This window comes from Felis catus, chromosome A2 (assembly GCF_018350175.1).
Source record: "Felis catus isolate Fca126 chromosome A2, F.catus_Fca126_mat1.0, whole genome shotgun sequence".
Lineage (NCBI taxonomy): Eukaryota > Metazoa > Chordata > Mammalia > Carnivora > Felidae > Felis > Felis catus.
The window spans coordinates 101784793-101801802 of NC_058369.1; the positions used below are offsets into that span (position 1 = coordinate 101784793).

Consider the following 17010-nt stretch of genomic DNA (forward strand, 5'->3'; position numbering starts at 1 on the left):
GGTTGGTCAAAAGGTACAGACTTCCAGTTATAAGATGAATAAGTTCTGGGGATCTAATGTGTAGCATTTTGATTATACTTAATAATATTGTATTTATATTTAAAAGCTGTTAAGAGAGTAAATCTCAACTGTTCTCACCCAAAAAAAGATGTAGTAATTTTGTGATAGGATAGACATGTTAACTGATGCTACGGTGGCATCATTTTGCAATATATAAATGTATCAAATTAACATGTTTTGTACCTTAAACTTAGACAACATCATATGTCAATTATATCTCAATTGAGCTGGAAAATTAAAGTTGAGTGACTAAAGAGTAATGTATAGTAAGATATTCAGTACTAGGAAGTTACTAATACTAAATGCTTGGATTTTCCTCACCAGGAAAAGATTGAAAATTTTAAAGTGTTTTAAACCAGGAGTGTTTTGTTTATGTAAGATGGAAACTTAGAAACTAATGTGGTCTCCATGTTAATATATGGGCTTTGACTTTAATTAGCATGTGAAACACTAGTTTTTTGCCTTATAAAAAGTGTTTAAAGAGGTAGATACTTGGTGTACAAAGATACTTGGTGTAAAATCTGAAATAATCTGGAAAAATTTAGTCTGCATGTTTACCAAAACACTATTTCAATTGAGCAAGTGAAGCATTCGTAGCATACATTTTATTGAAGTGTAGTTAACATGTTAGTTTCCGTTGTACAACATAGTGATTCAACATTTTTATACATTATGAAATGATTACCACGAAAAGTCTAGTTACTTTCTATCACCAAACATAATGATTTCAATATTAGTGACTGTATTCCCCGTGATGTACTTTATATCCCTGTGACTGACTTATTGTATAACTGGAAGCTTGTACCTCTTATTTTCAATAGTTTTAATCTTAAAAATGTAGAAGAATAAATCTTTGCAGCGAAATATTATCTCTTCTTGAAACCTTTGAGGAAAAAATTACCAGCATCCAAAAATTAAAATAAGAAGTACTTAAAAATTGGTATTCACTGTTGTTCTCATCTTATTTCTCCCCCCTCCCCAAAGCAGATTGCCAAACTGAGGCAGCAGCTACAACGTAGTAAACAGAGCAGTCGGCACAGTAAAGAGAAAGAGCGTCAGTCACCTCTTCCTGGCAACCATGTAACCATCAATCACACTCAGGTAGGCTAATTTCTTGTCCAGATTTGAAGAATTCCTTTGAAAGGGTTCATTATAAAGGGAGAATCCATTATTGTTGGGTTGCAGAATTAAAAATCTAAATCCCTGGCTCTACTAAATTGTTACTGCTTGTTAAATTGTTGCAAGAAGTTTTATTTTTCCTCCATATATGTAATTTTCTTTTAATAATAGATGTAACAGAGTGTAGTCATCTCCAGAATGATTGATGCTGGCCTGGCTAAATCCTAGCTCATTTACTTGTTAAGCAACTATGGGCATTATCTCATTTAATCTTCCTAATGGTACCTTAAGCCATCTATATCTCTTTATATCTATTTACACCTATTTTACATTAGAAGAAATTGAGGATTGGGGTTTTGTTGTGGTTCTCCTGCCTCCCTAGGAACATGTACTTCCCATGGAATATAGTTTGGGAGATGCTTTTCTAGACCAAATTCACCTAAAATATTGATATAAATTTTAGGGGCACCTGGGTGGCTCAGTTGGTTGAGCGTCCAACTTTGGCTCAGGTCATGATCTCATGGTTCAGTTTGTGAGTTCAAGCCCTGTGTCGGGCTCTGTGCTAACAGCTCAGAGCCTGGAACCTGCTTCTATTCTGTGTCTCCCTCTCTCTTTCCCTGCCCAGCCCCCCGCCCCCCGCCCCTTGCACTCTGTGTCTCTCTGTCTCTCTTCCTTCTCAAAAAGAAATAAATATTAAAAAAATATTGATGTAAATTTTAGTAAATCAAATGTAGAAGTATAGAAGAAGAAACCCAAGTAGTGAATCAAAACAAATCTAATCAGAGTTGTTTCACAAACATAAGGATGATTTCACATTAAGAAATGTATTAGTTTAGTTCATTGCATATGAAGATCACAGTAGATGCTGAATAACACCTGATAAAAACTCAGTTATCTATACGTGGTAAAAACCGGCTTTACTAAAAATATGACATTTCCTAATGTGACTAAAATGCAAATGTGGTGAGATCCTAACAGTAAAATATTAGAAACATTTGTTAAAATAAAAATCAAGTCGTAGATGCCCACAGTTATTGATATTATTTGCTAGTAGTTTAGAGGCTCTAGACAGAGCAGTAAGAAAAAAAATAGTTATTGTTATCTGTATGTAATATAATCTATTTAGAAAATGAAAGTCAATGAACTAAACCATTAAAACTGACAGAATAGCCTATACCAAGTGTTGGTGAGGATTTGGATCAACTAGAACAGACACACATTGCTGATGGGAAGACCGAATGGTACCACCACTGTGAAAAACAGTTTGGCATTTTCTTAAAAAGTTACACACTGACCATAGAGCCCCCAAATTTCACTCGTTGATATCTAGCCACAAAAAATAAAAATGTATGTCCACACTAAGACTCGTACATCAGTGTTCATGGAGGCATTATTTATAATAGTCAAAAAATGGAAACAAATATCCATCAACTGATGAATAGATAAAACAACATTTTGTAACACCCATGCAATACTTTTCAGCAGGAAAAAGGAAGGAACTCCTGATACTTACAAAAACATGGTTGATTCTCAAAAATACCATGTTAAGTGAATGAAGTCAGAAGCAAAAGGCTACATAGTGTATGATTCATTATATTAAATTCTTGAAAAGGCAAAATTATAGAGACAAAGTACAATTTTTTCTTCTTAATCTGGTAGAAATAGTGTGTTATTCTTTACTCTGTTTATTTTAAGCACTTTTTCTGTAAGAGCCCAATAGATTTATAGAAGACCTATTGACTTGCTGACAACAAAAAAGACTTTGGCACATGTTCCTAATTTACATTGAATTTTTGGCATCGTGGTTATGTGTAAAAATAATTATCTGCTATACATACTGAAATACTTGTAGGTGAAGTATGAAGTCTGGAATGTGCTTTCAAATAATCTAAGAACAGAAGAAAAATAGATGTTTAGATGAAACAAGATTGGCAGATGTTGGTAATTTTGAAGCTGGATGATGAGTACTGAAGTTCATTGTGGTATAGTGTTTAATTATGTTTATGATTATAATTTTTCACAACAAAAAGAAACTGATAATGAGAAGATAAGATAAAATATAAGCCTATAAAAATCAGTAGTTTTATACTAATGAAGGCAAACCACTGTACCCTCTACTTACAGTGCCTCTAACACCAAACGTGTGGGAGGTTTTCCCACACCAACCAACTTGCCAATTCCAAACACTAACTAAGTATCCTGCAATTCAGTTATAACTAATTATTCGGAGTTGGCACAGACCCCACAATTTAAGGGCTCTGTCCCGTAAGACTACCCACCCCTGTTAAGATGTCAGTCACAGGTCCCAAGTTGTCATCTGTACTTCTGACCATCTGACTATAAAGAAGGAATTCCTAACCACCCTTCTTCAGGTTCAGTAATTTGCTATAACACGTCACAGAACTCAGGGAAACACTTAGGTCTACCACTTTATTATAAGAGATATAATAAAGGATGCAGATGAACAGTTAGATGAAGAGGTAGGTGCACAGGGCTTATGGATATGTATTCACCAATTTAGAAGTTCTCTAAAACCAAAGTTTGGAGATTTTTATGAAGGCTTTATCACATAGGCATTATCCATTATTAACTCACTCTTCAGCCCCTCTGCCATCTCCAGAGGATGTGTCGGGCTGAAAGTTCCAAGCTTGTGATCATGGCTTCATCTTCCTGTTGACTAGCCCTCATCCTGAACCTATCCAGGAGCCTGTCAAGAGTCACCTCATTAGGGGCACCTGGGTGGCTCATTCGGTTAAGCATCTGACTCTTGATTTCAGCTCCAGTCATGATCTCAGTTCATGGGATAGAGCCCCTTGTCGGGCTGTGCACTGACAGCATGAAACCTACTCAGGATTCTCTCTCTATCCCCCTCTCTTTCCCTCCCCTGCTTGCACTCTGTCTCTCTCTCTCTCTCCCCCTCTCTCTAAATAAATAAACTTTTAAAAAAGTTAAAAGAAAAAAAAAAGTCCCCTCATTAGAAGACTCTTCTATCACCCAGGAAATTCCAAGGAATTTAGGAACCTCTGTGTCAGGTTCCATGGTCAGAAACCAAATATTAGAACAAAAGATGCTGCTAGCATATCTATCAGTCAGGAAATTATAAGAGTTGTAGGAAATGTGTGTCAAGAACCAGGGAAGATTCCAAATACATGTTTCTTGTTATGTTACAATTAGCAATGACATGTTAGTATATACAAAAATATATATAAAATGCCAAGAATTAGACTTAAGAGAAATATGCAAACTGTAAGACTTTATTGAGAATATGAGGTAGAAAACCAAGACCTTAATGGGAAATCTCAACACATTCATGCATGAGAAGGGAAGACTCATTATTTTTCAAATAGCCATTTACCTGAAATTAATTGAATTCCAGAAAATTGAAATTTTCAAATTGAATTCCAGTGGAAATTTAAAAGTAATGGTTTTGTTTCTTGAAAAGTTGTCTTCAAAAGTCACATGGAAAATTAATGCCAATTAATAGAAAAGAAAATTTGAAAAGACTTTTCCTATAAGATACCAACATGTACTATAAATATCAGCAATTAAAGTGTAACTTTGTATAGGGATTATCAGTTAAGAAAATCAAATCAAATATAGAAATCATAAGGAAATCAAATATAGAATCATAAAGAAATCTTGGCAGTTTGATTACTGTGTGGCAAAAAAAAAAAAAAAAAATACCGCCTCACACCATACACAAAAATAAATCATGATAGGTTAAATATTTAAAATGAAAAACCATAAAAGTACTGAAAGAAAGGTATTTGATCTAAAGTAAACAGCAAATGTATGACAAAGAATTACAACTTTCATATGAAAAAAAAAACAAAAACGTGTGTATCATAACAAAGGGCATTAGCAGGCAGCCGCTCACAGATGGCAGAAACACAGCCCTGAGTAGAGGAAATAATTGTTCATGTGTTAATCAATGATTAGCAGTCTACCTCAATATGAATCCTATGTATCAACTTTAATCATTCAGAGTAAGAGAGAGATCATGTATCATTTTTACTTTTGCCTTGTTCATCTTTATTTTCCTCATTTCCAATCTGGTATTAGTTCCTTGAGCATCAAAAAGCTCATCTTACTCTTAACTATAGAGAACACACTGTGATGGTCACCAGAGGGGAAGTGGTGGGGGGATGGGTAAAGGGGATTAACAGTACACTTATTATGATGAGCACCAAGAAATATATAGAATTGTTGAAGCACAATATTGTACACCTGAAAGTAATATAACACTATGTTAACTCTACTGGATTAAAAAAAAAAAAGTCTTTAAGGTACCTTCTATGACAGCTGTGAGAGGTGGTTAATTTTTGAGAACTCCTCCAAAGGACTTTTGAAAAACAACCTTAAGGATATCAATTGTGTTACTGAACTTAGCATGATACGTTGTTGCCACATTACTTAATAATCCAGAAGGTTTTCTCAAATGGTTGACAAATGGAAATGAAAAATACTGGAAGGTAATTTTAACAGTGAGGGAAATAAATCTTTTAAACACAGAGGTGTCTGGTAAAGCCACATGATACATTTAACTGACATGATTTCAACTGTTTTTTTAATAAAAACAACAAAAGGGAAAAAATTAAACTGTGCAGAAGGTTCTGTCTGCCATCCTACCAAAAAAATGTATGCATTATACTATTAAAACTTGACACTTACATAAAGGGTTATTTTGGCTCTGGACCTTCCTTACTTTAGAACCTACATTTCTGTGGGTGTATCTGGATATATAGTGTATTTGTAATATTGAAAAATCTCTGTTCATTGAGTTTTCCATTTTCAGATTTACCATGCTCTTGAATTCTTGATTTCTTGATTTTTGTTTTTTTTTTGACCACAAATAATTTGACCCCACCTTGTCTTATATTTTGTAGGCTACTGGATCAAGATCAGTCCCTATGCCACTGTCAAATATATCAGTGCCAAAATCATCAGTTTCACGTGTGCCCTGCAATGTAGAAGGAATAAGTCCTGAATTAGAAAAGGTATTCATTAAAGAAAATAATGGAAAGGAGGAAGTGTCCAAGGTAAGGTTACATGGCATGTTCGAATCTTTTTTCTTCTTTAGCATTCAGAACTGTCTCAGTAGTCCTTTTTTTTTTTTTTTTTTTTGGTAACAGCTTGATTAGCTATAATTCACATACCATACAATTTACCAGTGTAATGTGTGCAGCTCAGTGGGTTTTTTTTTTTTTTTTAAGCATATTCACAGTTGTGCAACCATCACCACAGTCAATTTTACAGCCTTTTCATCACCCTGGGAAGAAACTCTATGTCCCTCAGTAACCATCCCTCATTTCCTTGCAGTGTCCCCAGCGGTAGGCAACCACTAATCTACTTTATCTGTCTGCAGATTTGCCTGTTCTAGACATTTCTTGTAAATGGAATCATACAACACGTGGCCTTTTGTAGCTGTTTTTTTCCATTCAGCATAATGTTTTTAAGGTTCACCCAAGTGGTAACATTTATCTGTATTTCATTCCTTTTTATTGCCAAATACCCAATTGTATGAATTTTATTCAGCTAGTCATCAGTTGATGAACATTGTCTTGTTTCTACTTTTTAGCTATTATGAATAATGTTGCTATGAAATTCATGTATGAGATTTCATGTGAACATGTTTTCATTTCTCTTGGGCATATACCTAGTTGTGAAATTGCTGGTATGGTAGCTCTTTGTTTAACCTTTTGAGAAACTGCCAGACTGTTTTGCCAAAGTGGCTGCACTTTTACATTCTGCACTACACGATTTACTTGTATGGAGGTTCCAATTTCTCCATCTTTACCTATACCTGTAATTCTGTCTTTTTTTATTACACCCTTCCTAGTAGATGTGAAATGGTATCTCATGGTGTTGCTGTGCATTTTCTGAATCTAATGATATTAAAGATATTAAGCGTCTTTTCGTGTGCTGTTGGCCATTTGTGTGTCTTCTTTGGAAAATTGTCTGTTTAGAACATTTATAATCATAAAACTGGATTATTTTGCCTTTTTTCTATTGAATTATAGAAATTCTTTATAAAGTTTTTTTTTTTTTATTTTCTAGATACAATTTCTTATTAGATGTAGGACTTGAAAATACCCATCCTTTGGTTGTCTCTTCACTTTTTATTTTCTTGATGATGTCCTTTAAAGGACATTTTCAATTTTGATAAAGTTTGATTGTTTTTCTTTTGTTTACTTGGTGTCATATTTGTATACTTGGTGTCATACTTAAGAAACCATTACCTAAATATAAGGCCACAATAATACTTGTGTTTTCTTCTAGGAGTTTTTTAATTTTAGGTTTCTCTTGTGGTTAGGTCTTTGAACCATTTTAAATTCACCAAAAATGCTTTATAAATTACCTCTGTCCCAGAAAAGTAATCTGGGCACTACTGCATGTGAACGTATATTTGGCCACATTACAAATACATACTCAACAAAAGAAAGCATAGAATAACCTTTGACTTAATTATCTCTGTGATTTTTTTTGAACCAAAATAATGATTTAATTTATGTCAAATGTGTATCTGGTTCCTTTAAATAATGTGCAGGTTTTAAAAGTTAATTAATTTCAAAAGTCACAGAGTCCAATCTTACATTTGTAAAATTAAAACGTAAAACTTTCTTTCAATTCTCAGTATTGCTTATTAGCAGATACGAGCATTATGCATAATTTCTTGTGATCCTTCTTGACGTGTGTATGTGTGTGAACGTAGTGAATCATTGTATGAATGCACCATAATTTAGAAGTTCCATGTTGATGGACATTTACATTATTTTCAGTTTTTGTCATCTCAAGCAGTGCTTTAGGAAACATTGTGTACTCCTGCAGACAATTTCTAGCAGTGAAATTGCTGGGTCAAAACATTTGTATGTTTAAATTTTGATGACTATTGCTAAAATTGTCCTCCCGAAAGGTTGTGCAATTTTTTTCTTCCTAGATGTTTTATTTAAATTTTTAATTTATATTTATCATGCTATAAAGACATTTTTGGAAATTATGTCATCTCTTAGCACATCATCATTAAAATGTTTCCTTTATACGTTAAGTAACCTTTAAAAGCATTAATGTAAGGAAGTGAAATTGGTTTAATTCTTTGAAGATGAAAGAATCAGTCACATATTTGCTGATCCTTAAGAACATCAAAACAAACTGTACTAGAATATAAAACTTAATAACATAATCTCAAGAAAACAAAAACACTAATTCAAAAAGATGGGTGCATGCCTTTGCTTTCTGCAGCATTATTTAGAATAGCCTGGATATGGAAGCAACCTAAGTGTCCATTGACAGATGAAGAAGGTGTGGTGTCCGTGTGTGTGTTTAATATATATATAATTAATCTATAAAATATATGAAAGTACATATGAATATAAATAAAACACGCACAATGGAATGTTACTCAGCCATAAAAAAGAATGAGATCTTGCCATTTGTGACGATGTGAATGGACCTAGAGAGTATTATGCTATGTGAAATAACTCAGAGAAAGACAAATACCATATAATTTCACCTGTCTAAAAACAAAACAAATGAACACACAGGCCCATAAATACAAACTGGTGGTTGCCAGCGGGGAGAGGGTGGGAGGATGAGCAAAAAAGGGGAAGGGGAGTGGGAGGTATATGCTTCCAGTTACAGAATAAATAAATCACAGGGATGAAAGGTACAATGGTTATAGTAATAGCATTGTGTGGTGATGGGGTAAGCTACATTAGTGGTGAGCATCGCATAATGTATGGACGTGTCCATTCACTGTGTTGTACAGCTGAAACTAATGTGCATTGTATGTCAGCTATACTTAAACAGGTAAAATTTTTATACAGTTCTGCTTTTAAATAAGTTACATTCTAATTTCACAGTAGCCATTTCAGAATTACTCTAGGGTAACCTACACACTTACAGCTACAATACTAATTTTTAGAATTTTTTCGATTGATGATTAAGTGTGCCTCAAAGTTTTAATAAACAAAATGTTACCATTAGTGAGCCTGCCAATAACTAAAGAAAACTGTCCTGTTAACTATATCAGTCTTCTAAGCTTTTATATTTTCCCATTGTTATTTTGTGTAAACAGTAAATTTTTAAAATCTGTTTTGTTCTTATAATTCTTGTACTCTCTCATAACAAAACAAAGTTGGTGAAGGAGATTGGTATATATTACCCAGTTATAGATTAAGGAATGGGAATACAGAAAGACTGTGTTTATCAAATAGGACATGAATGAAAGATAACTCAAATTCTTAATTTTTTTAATTATAGATTTATGCATCATATTTTTTTACTGCTTACCAATACTGACACTTTTATTAAAGTAACATTTTCCTTGACAGATATCTAAATTTTAAGAAATAATTCTGTCATGAAGCCCTCAAATATAATTTTGAAAATGACCTTTCCTTATGGGTTACCCCGAGAACTTCACACATCTTATATTGCAATACAGTCTTGTCCAAAAACACCTGCGTCAATGGTTTATTCTTTGTTCATTCTAACATTTAGTGTAGAATTGTAATTAAAATCTAAATTTATTTAAATGAAAGAAAAAATTTTAAAGTAACATTTTCTTAGGGTTTGACCAACGAAGTTAATATTCCTTTGGGAATATTTCTTTCTTTAATTGGAAAGTTTTACTTTCTTATTTGTTTACAAAATGAACTAATATTTACATAATTGAATATTCTCTTTATAGTAGGGTAGTCATTATCAGGATGCTATAGTTTTGGTTTAACAGCATTGTATAGATAAATGAAGTTTTTATTTCAGTAGTTAATGGTTTCAGCCTTGACTTAACTTGGTTGTTCGTTATAGAAAAATTGACACGTTTTGAATCTTGTCTAATTTTATCGTACTCCATTATCCCTCTGACAGTGTTTCTAAAAACTCTGAAATGACAAAGCTCAGAGTAAAAGCAGTACATGGTAAAAATAAGTTGTAAATACACTAAGTGTGTATTTGTTCTTTTTCTTAGCATTGCAGTCTTGCCTCTATAATAACAAAATACTTTAAGTGATTAATGCATAGAATTTTACTTGTTGAGTTTACTTCATTAGCACACAGATTAGGAAAATGGAGTAAGATTTCCTTTACAGCAGAAGCAGAGTATGGGGTGCCTGGGTGGCCCAGTCCGTTAAGCCTCCGACTTGGGCTCGGGTCATGATCTCACGGTTCGTGAGTTCGAGCCCCGCGTCGGGCTCTGTGCTGACAGCTCAGAGCCTGGAGCCTGCCTCAGATTCTGTCTCCCTTTCTCTCTGCCCCTCCCTCACTCATGCTCTCGCTCGCTCTCGCTCTTGCTCTCGCTCTCGAAAAAAAAAAAAGAGTAGAGAGCCCACTGTGACAGAGGCTCCCATGCCATTTAATTAGTGTGACATCAGAAGCACTAAGTTATAGGTTCTTTATTTGTAAAGACTCTGGAATAATGAACTCTAAGGTCTTTTCAGGTCTAAAACGTGTGTTTTTGTGATTTTAGTTTCATTTCTATTTAGTTTCATTTCTATTTCATTTCTATTCTTGTTTTTGCCACTCAAAACAATGCATTGGAACCAAGCAAACTTATGAATAGTGCTAGTTAGAGGGATACCAAAACAGTAGAATTGTTTTGAGTTATGTTAACATCCTTTGTTTAATAGTAATAGAATAAATCACTTTATGAGAAATTTGGGATAATTTGTAAAGGAAATGGAAAACAGTTCTGTTCCTGATCTCTAAAAAGTTGAAATTAAGAATGGACCAATAGAAATATCTACCCCTGTGAATATGAGATTTTACTTTTCTTACTAGCAAGTCAGAGTAATTTCTTGCACAGTTTGATAACGTCATTTGACAAATGTTTGTTGGTTGTCTGCTATGTGCCAGACACCGTTGTGGGCACTAGGGATACCATGTTTAAACAAAGCCCCTACCCTTGAGGAGGATTCTGGGAAGTGCTAACCTACGAATACATACAGAGGGCTATGGAATTTGTAAAGCAATTTATCCTTAGTATTTGAGACCGAACTCCATCAGGATTTGAAATAAATTTTTCATTCGGTCAAGGCAATGTGCAGAAATCAACCTCAGATACAAGACTGGTATCTTACTCTCTGAAGAAGCAATTATGGTGAGCTAGCAGTGGAATGTGAAAACAAGGACAGCGCCGTGTGCTTCTGCACGAATCAAGGGTGTGCGCTGTCGCTCACGCGTGTGACGGTGGTTTCTCTTCTAGCCTTTGGAGATCCCAGACGGCCGAAGGGCCCCGCTCCCCGCTCACTACCGGAGCAGCAGCACCCGCAGCATCGACACGCAGACCCCCTCCGTGCAGGAGCGCAGCAGTAGCTGCAGCAGCCATTCTCCGTGTGTGTCTCCCTTCTGTCCCCCAGAATCCCAGGATGGGAGCCCTTGCTCCACAGAAGATTTACTCTATGATCGTGATAAAGGTGAGAAAGAAATCACCCACTTAGAGGGTTTGTCGTAGGGCCTTGCTCATTCTACTTTCTTTGTCTTAGACCATTACATCACTTTTTGTTTTCTTTTGTGGGATGGGGGGATTGTAAAGGATTGGCTGATCTAGGTTTGTTCATTGGTTTCCCGTACCCCCTTCTCTGTGACTCGCACAAACATCTTCCATAAATGTGTCAGAGAAGCACAGCGCATGGTTCTGACAGTTAACGAAACCTGTAAGCTCTAAGATGGAGTGCGCACAGCTTTACATCATGTAACACGCAGGTCTTTTCTTGGTGTTGTCCAGAGCTATTGATGGTTATGGTAGAGTTTATGTTTCTCATGCCTACAGTTCGATTTTTGTAATCAGATTGACTCAGGAGGAAGTCATTCTAGATATTCTTTTGGAAGGATGGGTGTATTTTGAGCCAAGTAGATAAAGTTAAGTAAGTACCTACAGGATATCAGGGGTTGTCGTGGTATATAGATGAATTACTAACGAACACTGGTAAGAGGGCAGAACCTCTGGGATTTCTTGTTACTTGTCAGGGCTCAGCTGTTTCCCCATGTCTCCTGTACTTGTGTCAGGCACTTGGCCACCACTGACTCTTGCCTTGTGGTTTCTGGCCCCCTCAGACCTAGACACAGAAGGCAAGAAAGATTGCCCAGGCTCCACCTTCCTAGTTACTTTCAAAGAAACACTGAACTTATTTTATGACACATGTATTGCTTCTCACCGTAGAGAAATACACCATAGGTGGCAAAATTTTTAAAACCTAAAAAGGCAGAGTTTACAGTATCCTATAGGATTTTTGTGGTCCTTGCCCTGATTTGATTGCTAGTCCCCTTAATTTGTTTTATTTTGAGGTATTCTTACATTTAAATGGCCAGATTTGAAGTGCTCAGCCCAGTGAATTTTTACATATGTATGTGCTCACGAAACTACTACCTAGATCAAGATACAGAACATTTTTTAGCATCCCAGAAGGCTCCCTCAGGCCCCCTTCCCCTCTCCATCTGGAGGTAACCACTGTTGTGACTTCCATCGCCATAATTTAGTTTTTCTGTGTTAACGTATTTTACAGAAATGGAATGGTACATGTGTATTCATTCTCGTGTCTGGCTTCTTTCACTCATCATTATGCCTGACTCTCTGCTGAGATGTTAAGTAGAAGTTACTTTGGACTTTGTCTTCTGCTTTTATTTCTGTGGGTGGATCTCAGCATTTCTCCACTTTCTTTTCACCCTTCCATTTTTGAAAAGCCTTGTGAACTCCCTTCCTCCATTAAAGGTGTATTGAAGACAGTACTTTAGGCATCTCTTTGCTTCAAGTGGGAAGTCTCCCATTTCGTAGAATGTCAGACTAGGAAACTTATTTCACTGAGGCATCCTACTGGAGCAAACACCTTTAGTCACATCCTCACAATATTTACTATGGATGTTTCACAGTACAACAAAGAAGAAAACACCTTGCTTTTGGTGGGAGGATTTGTTTTGAAGGTAACTGGAAATTTTAAAGAATAGTAATTTGTTTGAGGCTACCCAGGTGGTAAATGGATAAAAGGGTCGGTCCGATTGATTCCAAAACCTGTATTCTGTGTTCTTTCAGTAGAAAGGATAAGTGTGGTTCAGGTTGACTACTGTTGCTGTTTATTAGCACCTATAGTTGGGTTAAAATGAAAAGTAAAAACAGCAGTAATAATAAAGCTAGGAAATTAATTCTAGAGTTCTGTTTTCTTCTAAGTTTAATATTGTGGATAATTGAGAGACACTGAACCGAAAAGGAAATATATTAGGAAGATGATAAGTGAGTTCCATTTTGGTTAACTGTTTGTGAGATTGCCTTTTAGGGCCTCTAAATGACAGGATGCAATGAGGCAGATAAATATATGGTTTCTGCAGTTCAGAAGAGGTACTCACTTAGATCCTCAGTTTAAAATATGCACTGTTTTTACATATAACATAGAACATATGTAAGTTTAAGGTACACAGTGTAATGATTTGATACATGTGTATGTTTGCAAAATGTTTACCACATAAGGTTAGTTAACGTATCCTTGACCTCACATAACTACTTTTTTGTTGTTGTTGTTATGGTGAGAACATTAAAGTTTTACTCTCATAGCAACTTTGAAGTATACAGTACAGTATAATTAACTGTAATCACCATGCTGTACCTTAGATCCCCAGAACTTATTCATCTTATAACTGAAAGTTTGTCATCTTTGCATGTCTTCCTCCCCTAGCAACCACTGTCCTACTCTCTGTTTCTGTAAGTTTGATGTTTTTAAGATTCTACATATAAGTGAGATTGTACACTATTTTTCTCTGACTTATTTCACTTACCATAATGCCCTTAAGGTCCATTCATGCTGTTGCAAATGGTAAGATTTCCTTTTTCATGGCTGAATAACATTTCCTGTGTGTATGTGTGTGTGTGCGTGCATTTTCTTTATCCATTTATGGCCACTTAGGTTATTTTCATGTTTGGGCTATTACAAATAATGCTACAGTGAACATGGGAATGCAGGTGTCTCTTCAAGATACTATAATAGTCTGAATTCTGACCATTTCTTAGATAAGTTAGTCCTTTTTTCTAAGACTTTTCCTTTTTTTTTTTTTGGTATATTTTCTTCTATGTATTTTTATTCTAACACAAATGTTTTTTTGTTTTGTTTTGTTTTTTGTGTTCCTCTTGGTGGCTTTGTTTGTTTGTTTGTTTTAAAGTAAAATGAGAACACTGGTCCGGATCATCTCTAAGGCCAACAATTTTTTTCCTAATAATTAAAAAAATATTTCTTAGTAAAACAGGGTAATAATACATACCTCTTATCATTATTTGGGTTATTAAGATATTATAGTAAAGTGCTTAGCACAACCATTGGTCCATAGTAAACAATAAATTGTGCTGGGTATGGCTAATAGTGACTTTAAAAAAAAAAATCTCTGTAGAAATCATGGAATCATTTTAGACATTTTTTGTTTTCTACAAGACTATTTCAGCTTGGGAATTAAGATATAGTTTATCAACATATTACCATAATTAGCTTTGAGCACTACTTTGTGATTAAGATCAAGCTGATGTTAGTGTTCCCTGAAAAAATTAGGTGACCTTCTATTATAATGCGAACTTTCTAGTTCTCAAATCAACTCCCCTCTTTGTGAAGAAAAAATTAAAATAACGTCTGTCTCTTTTATATATGCATGTATATACATATACACACACACGCATGTATTTCAGAATTGAGGATGGGGGTTTATGTATTCAACTGAGTTTATACTTCTAGTTTAAGAAACATTTATTGAACATGGATGTATGTCAGATGCTCCGCTAGGGAGTAGAGAAATAGAGTTGAATAGGATGTGATAATCTGTTTTTAAGAAACTTATAGTGTAATATGGGATAATAGTAATGTAAACAAATAATACACTAGTATACAAGAACATTCAGAATACTGAAGATACAAAAGAGGGAGTTGTTAGTTTTACAGTTTCTGATGTCAATTAAACTATAGAGTAGTCTCTGACTCATTACTTCTTTGTGTACAGTCCAAATTTTGTTTTTTAAGATACTGATTCCATCTTATGCATTTTCTGCAATAAAGCATAAATTAGTCTTTGATTTCCAGTAAAGAAAAAAAATGGAAGCTATAGATATTGAATAGGTTTGTATTATTAACTATGAAAACAGAATTGGTGCTGTAATTTTGTAGTCAACTAGAATATATTGGGAGTACCTACATATTCTGCACTTACTGTAGAGAATTCGTTCTGTGATAGAATAGTTAGTTCAGACATTGTTAGGCACCTGGAAAGGCATACTCAAGAAAGGAGAGGGAGAGCCATTGTGAATACATGGGCTCATGAGAGATGTGCTGGTGAGCTGATTATTTTTCTAAGACTCATCTGTGGCATACTTATCCTTTTCCTGATTTTGCTAACATTGTTTCTTCCTATTCCTAACATATGTTCTTTTCTATGAGCCATGTATCATTTGAGACCTATAAAATAATTTTAGTGGATTATTAGTATATTGGGTTTTTCTTTGGCTATTTCGACTGCAGTGCCATGACAAAAACACTCTGACTATTGAGAAAGGTCCAGCCATTAAGAAACTATTTTCAGGTTTGAGGTGGGGTTTTTTGTTTGTTTTTTTCTTTTTTTTGCTAGGTTTTTCCAGTGACCTGAAGACTGAACGCAGCCTGGTCACATGTCTAAAGTTGTCAGGCTAATTAGCCTAATAACCGCCATGGTTCCTACTGTGTGGAGAATGTCTCATCTTGACATCCTCAGAACATACCCGAAGAGTTAGGCTAAGTTCTTTCACATTATCATGCCCAAAATGCAAGGGAGATAAATAGTGATTTATATAATACAGATGGCAGCATCAAAACACGCTGTTAGCAGCTCTGCCTGCATTCTTTGCTGTTAGCCAAACCGGTGCTGGGCAAGCCACAGAATCGAGACTTCAGTCTGCCACTTACAGTTGATCTTTGGCACAATTCGCGTAGGCAGTTGTTATAAAATTCTGCAATTTTGCAAGATATTGTGGAAACATTGATTATTCTAATCATAAAGTCAACTGAACCATTCTCCTCGGGCCAAGTACGGAGAGTTCAATTCCAAGAGTACACAAATTGGCTACTTGGAACTTAAACTGTACTTTCCCACAAGAACAACGTATGTTATGTGGATGGAGTTTCCCAAGGCCAATGCATAGAAGCCTATTTACCTCTTACTGTGATTAACTCATAAATATTAATAATCCTGAACTTTGGGGGTTAGGACTGAGAAGGCCTTGGTTGTAGGAGAGAAAAAAATAAAGTATTATCTTGTCTTTTCCAGGTTCAGAGCTGACACTAGTCAGACTTTTGAAAGAGACTCTTTTTGACATCATGTTATTCCTTCCTACACACATTTTAATTCTATTTGCGTTTATGTCTAGGGCTGTATTGCTTAACCTTCTTCAACCTTTGCCCTTAACATACTTAAATGCTCTATCTTCTAGAGAGCTTAATCAGCTGAGATTTTGTGGTACATTTCTTTTCATGTTTTATATTGTTAAAATAAATAGGTTGGATATACGGCTTTTAGCGACTGCATCTTAAAATCACTGCTTCTGATCCTGAGTCTGTTTCTCTATCAAAAGATTATCTCCACATAGTTCTAGGATCCCTTGTTACCCTAGAAGAACCTCTTTTGGCAAAATGACCAGGAGTATAGAGCTACAACACAAGAATTATTCCATAGGCTAACACTGACCTGTTCTAGAATCCTGTCCCTAATGTCATCTTCCCTGTTTCTCTTTTTCAAGGTAACATGTAAAATCTTATATATTCCCATTGACAGCACATAAGAAGCATCTAGTAAATGCCTTTTTCCCCTCTTTAGGAAAATGTTCACAATCATACTGAT

At 35.1% G+C, this 17010-nt stretch overlaps 1 protein-coding gene across 1 annotated transcript in view; it reads left to right on the forward strand.

The window, feature by feature from the left end:
• The window catches only part of GLCCI1 (glucocorticoid induced 1), a 108766-nt gene that overhangs the window by 78894 nt on the left and 12862 nt on the right, over positions 1–17010 (forward strand). The window contains exons 5-7 of the mRNA XM_023242103.2: positions 1045–1161; positions 6066–6218; positions 11381–11591. Coding sequence (XP_023097871.2) covers positions 1045–1161; positions 6066–6218; positions 11381–11591 — 481 coding nt within the window. The remainder of the gene's footprint in view (positions 1–1044; positions 1162–6065; positions 6219–11380; positions 11592–17010) is intronic.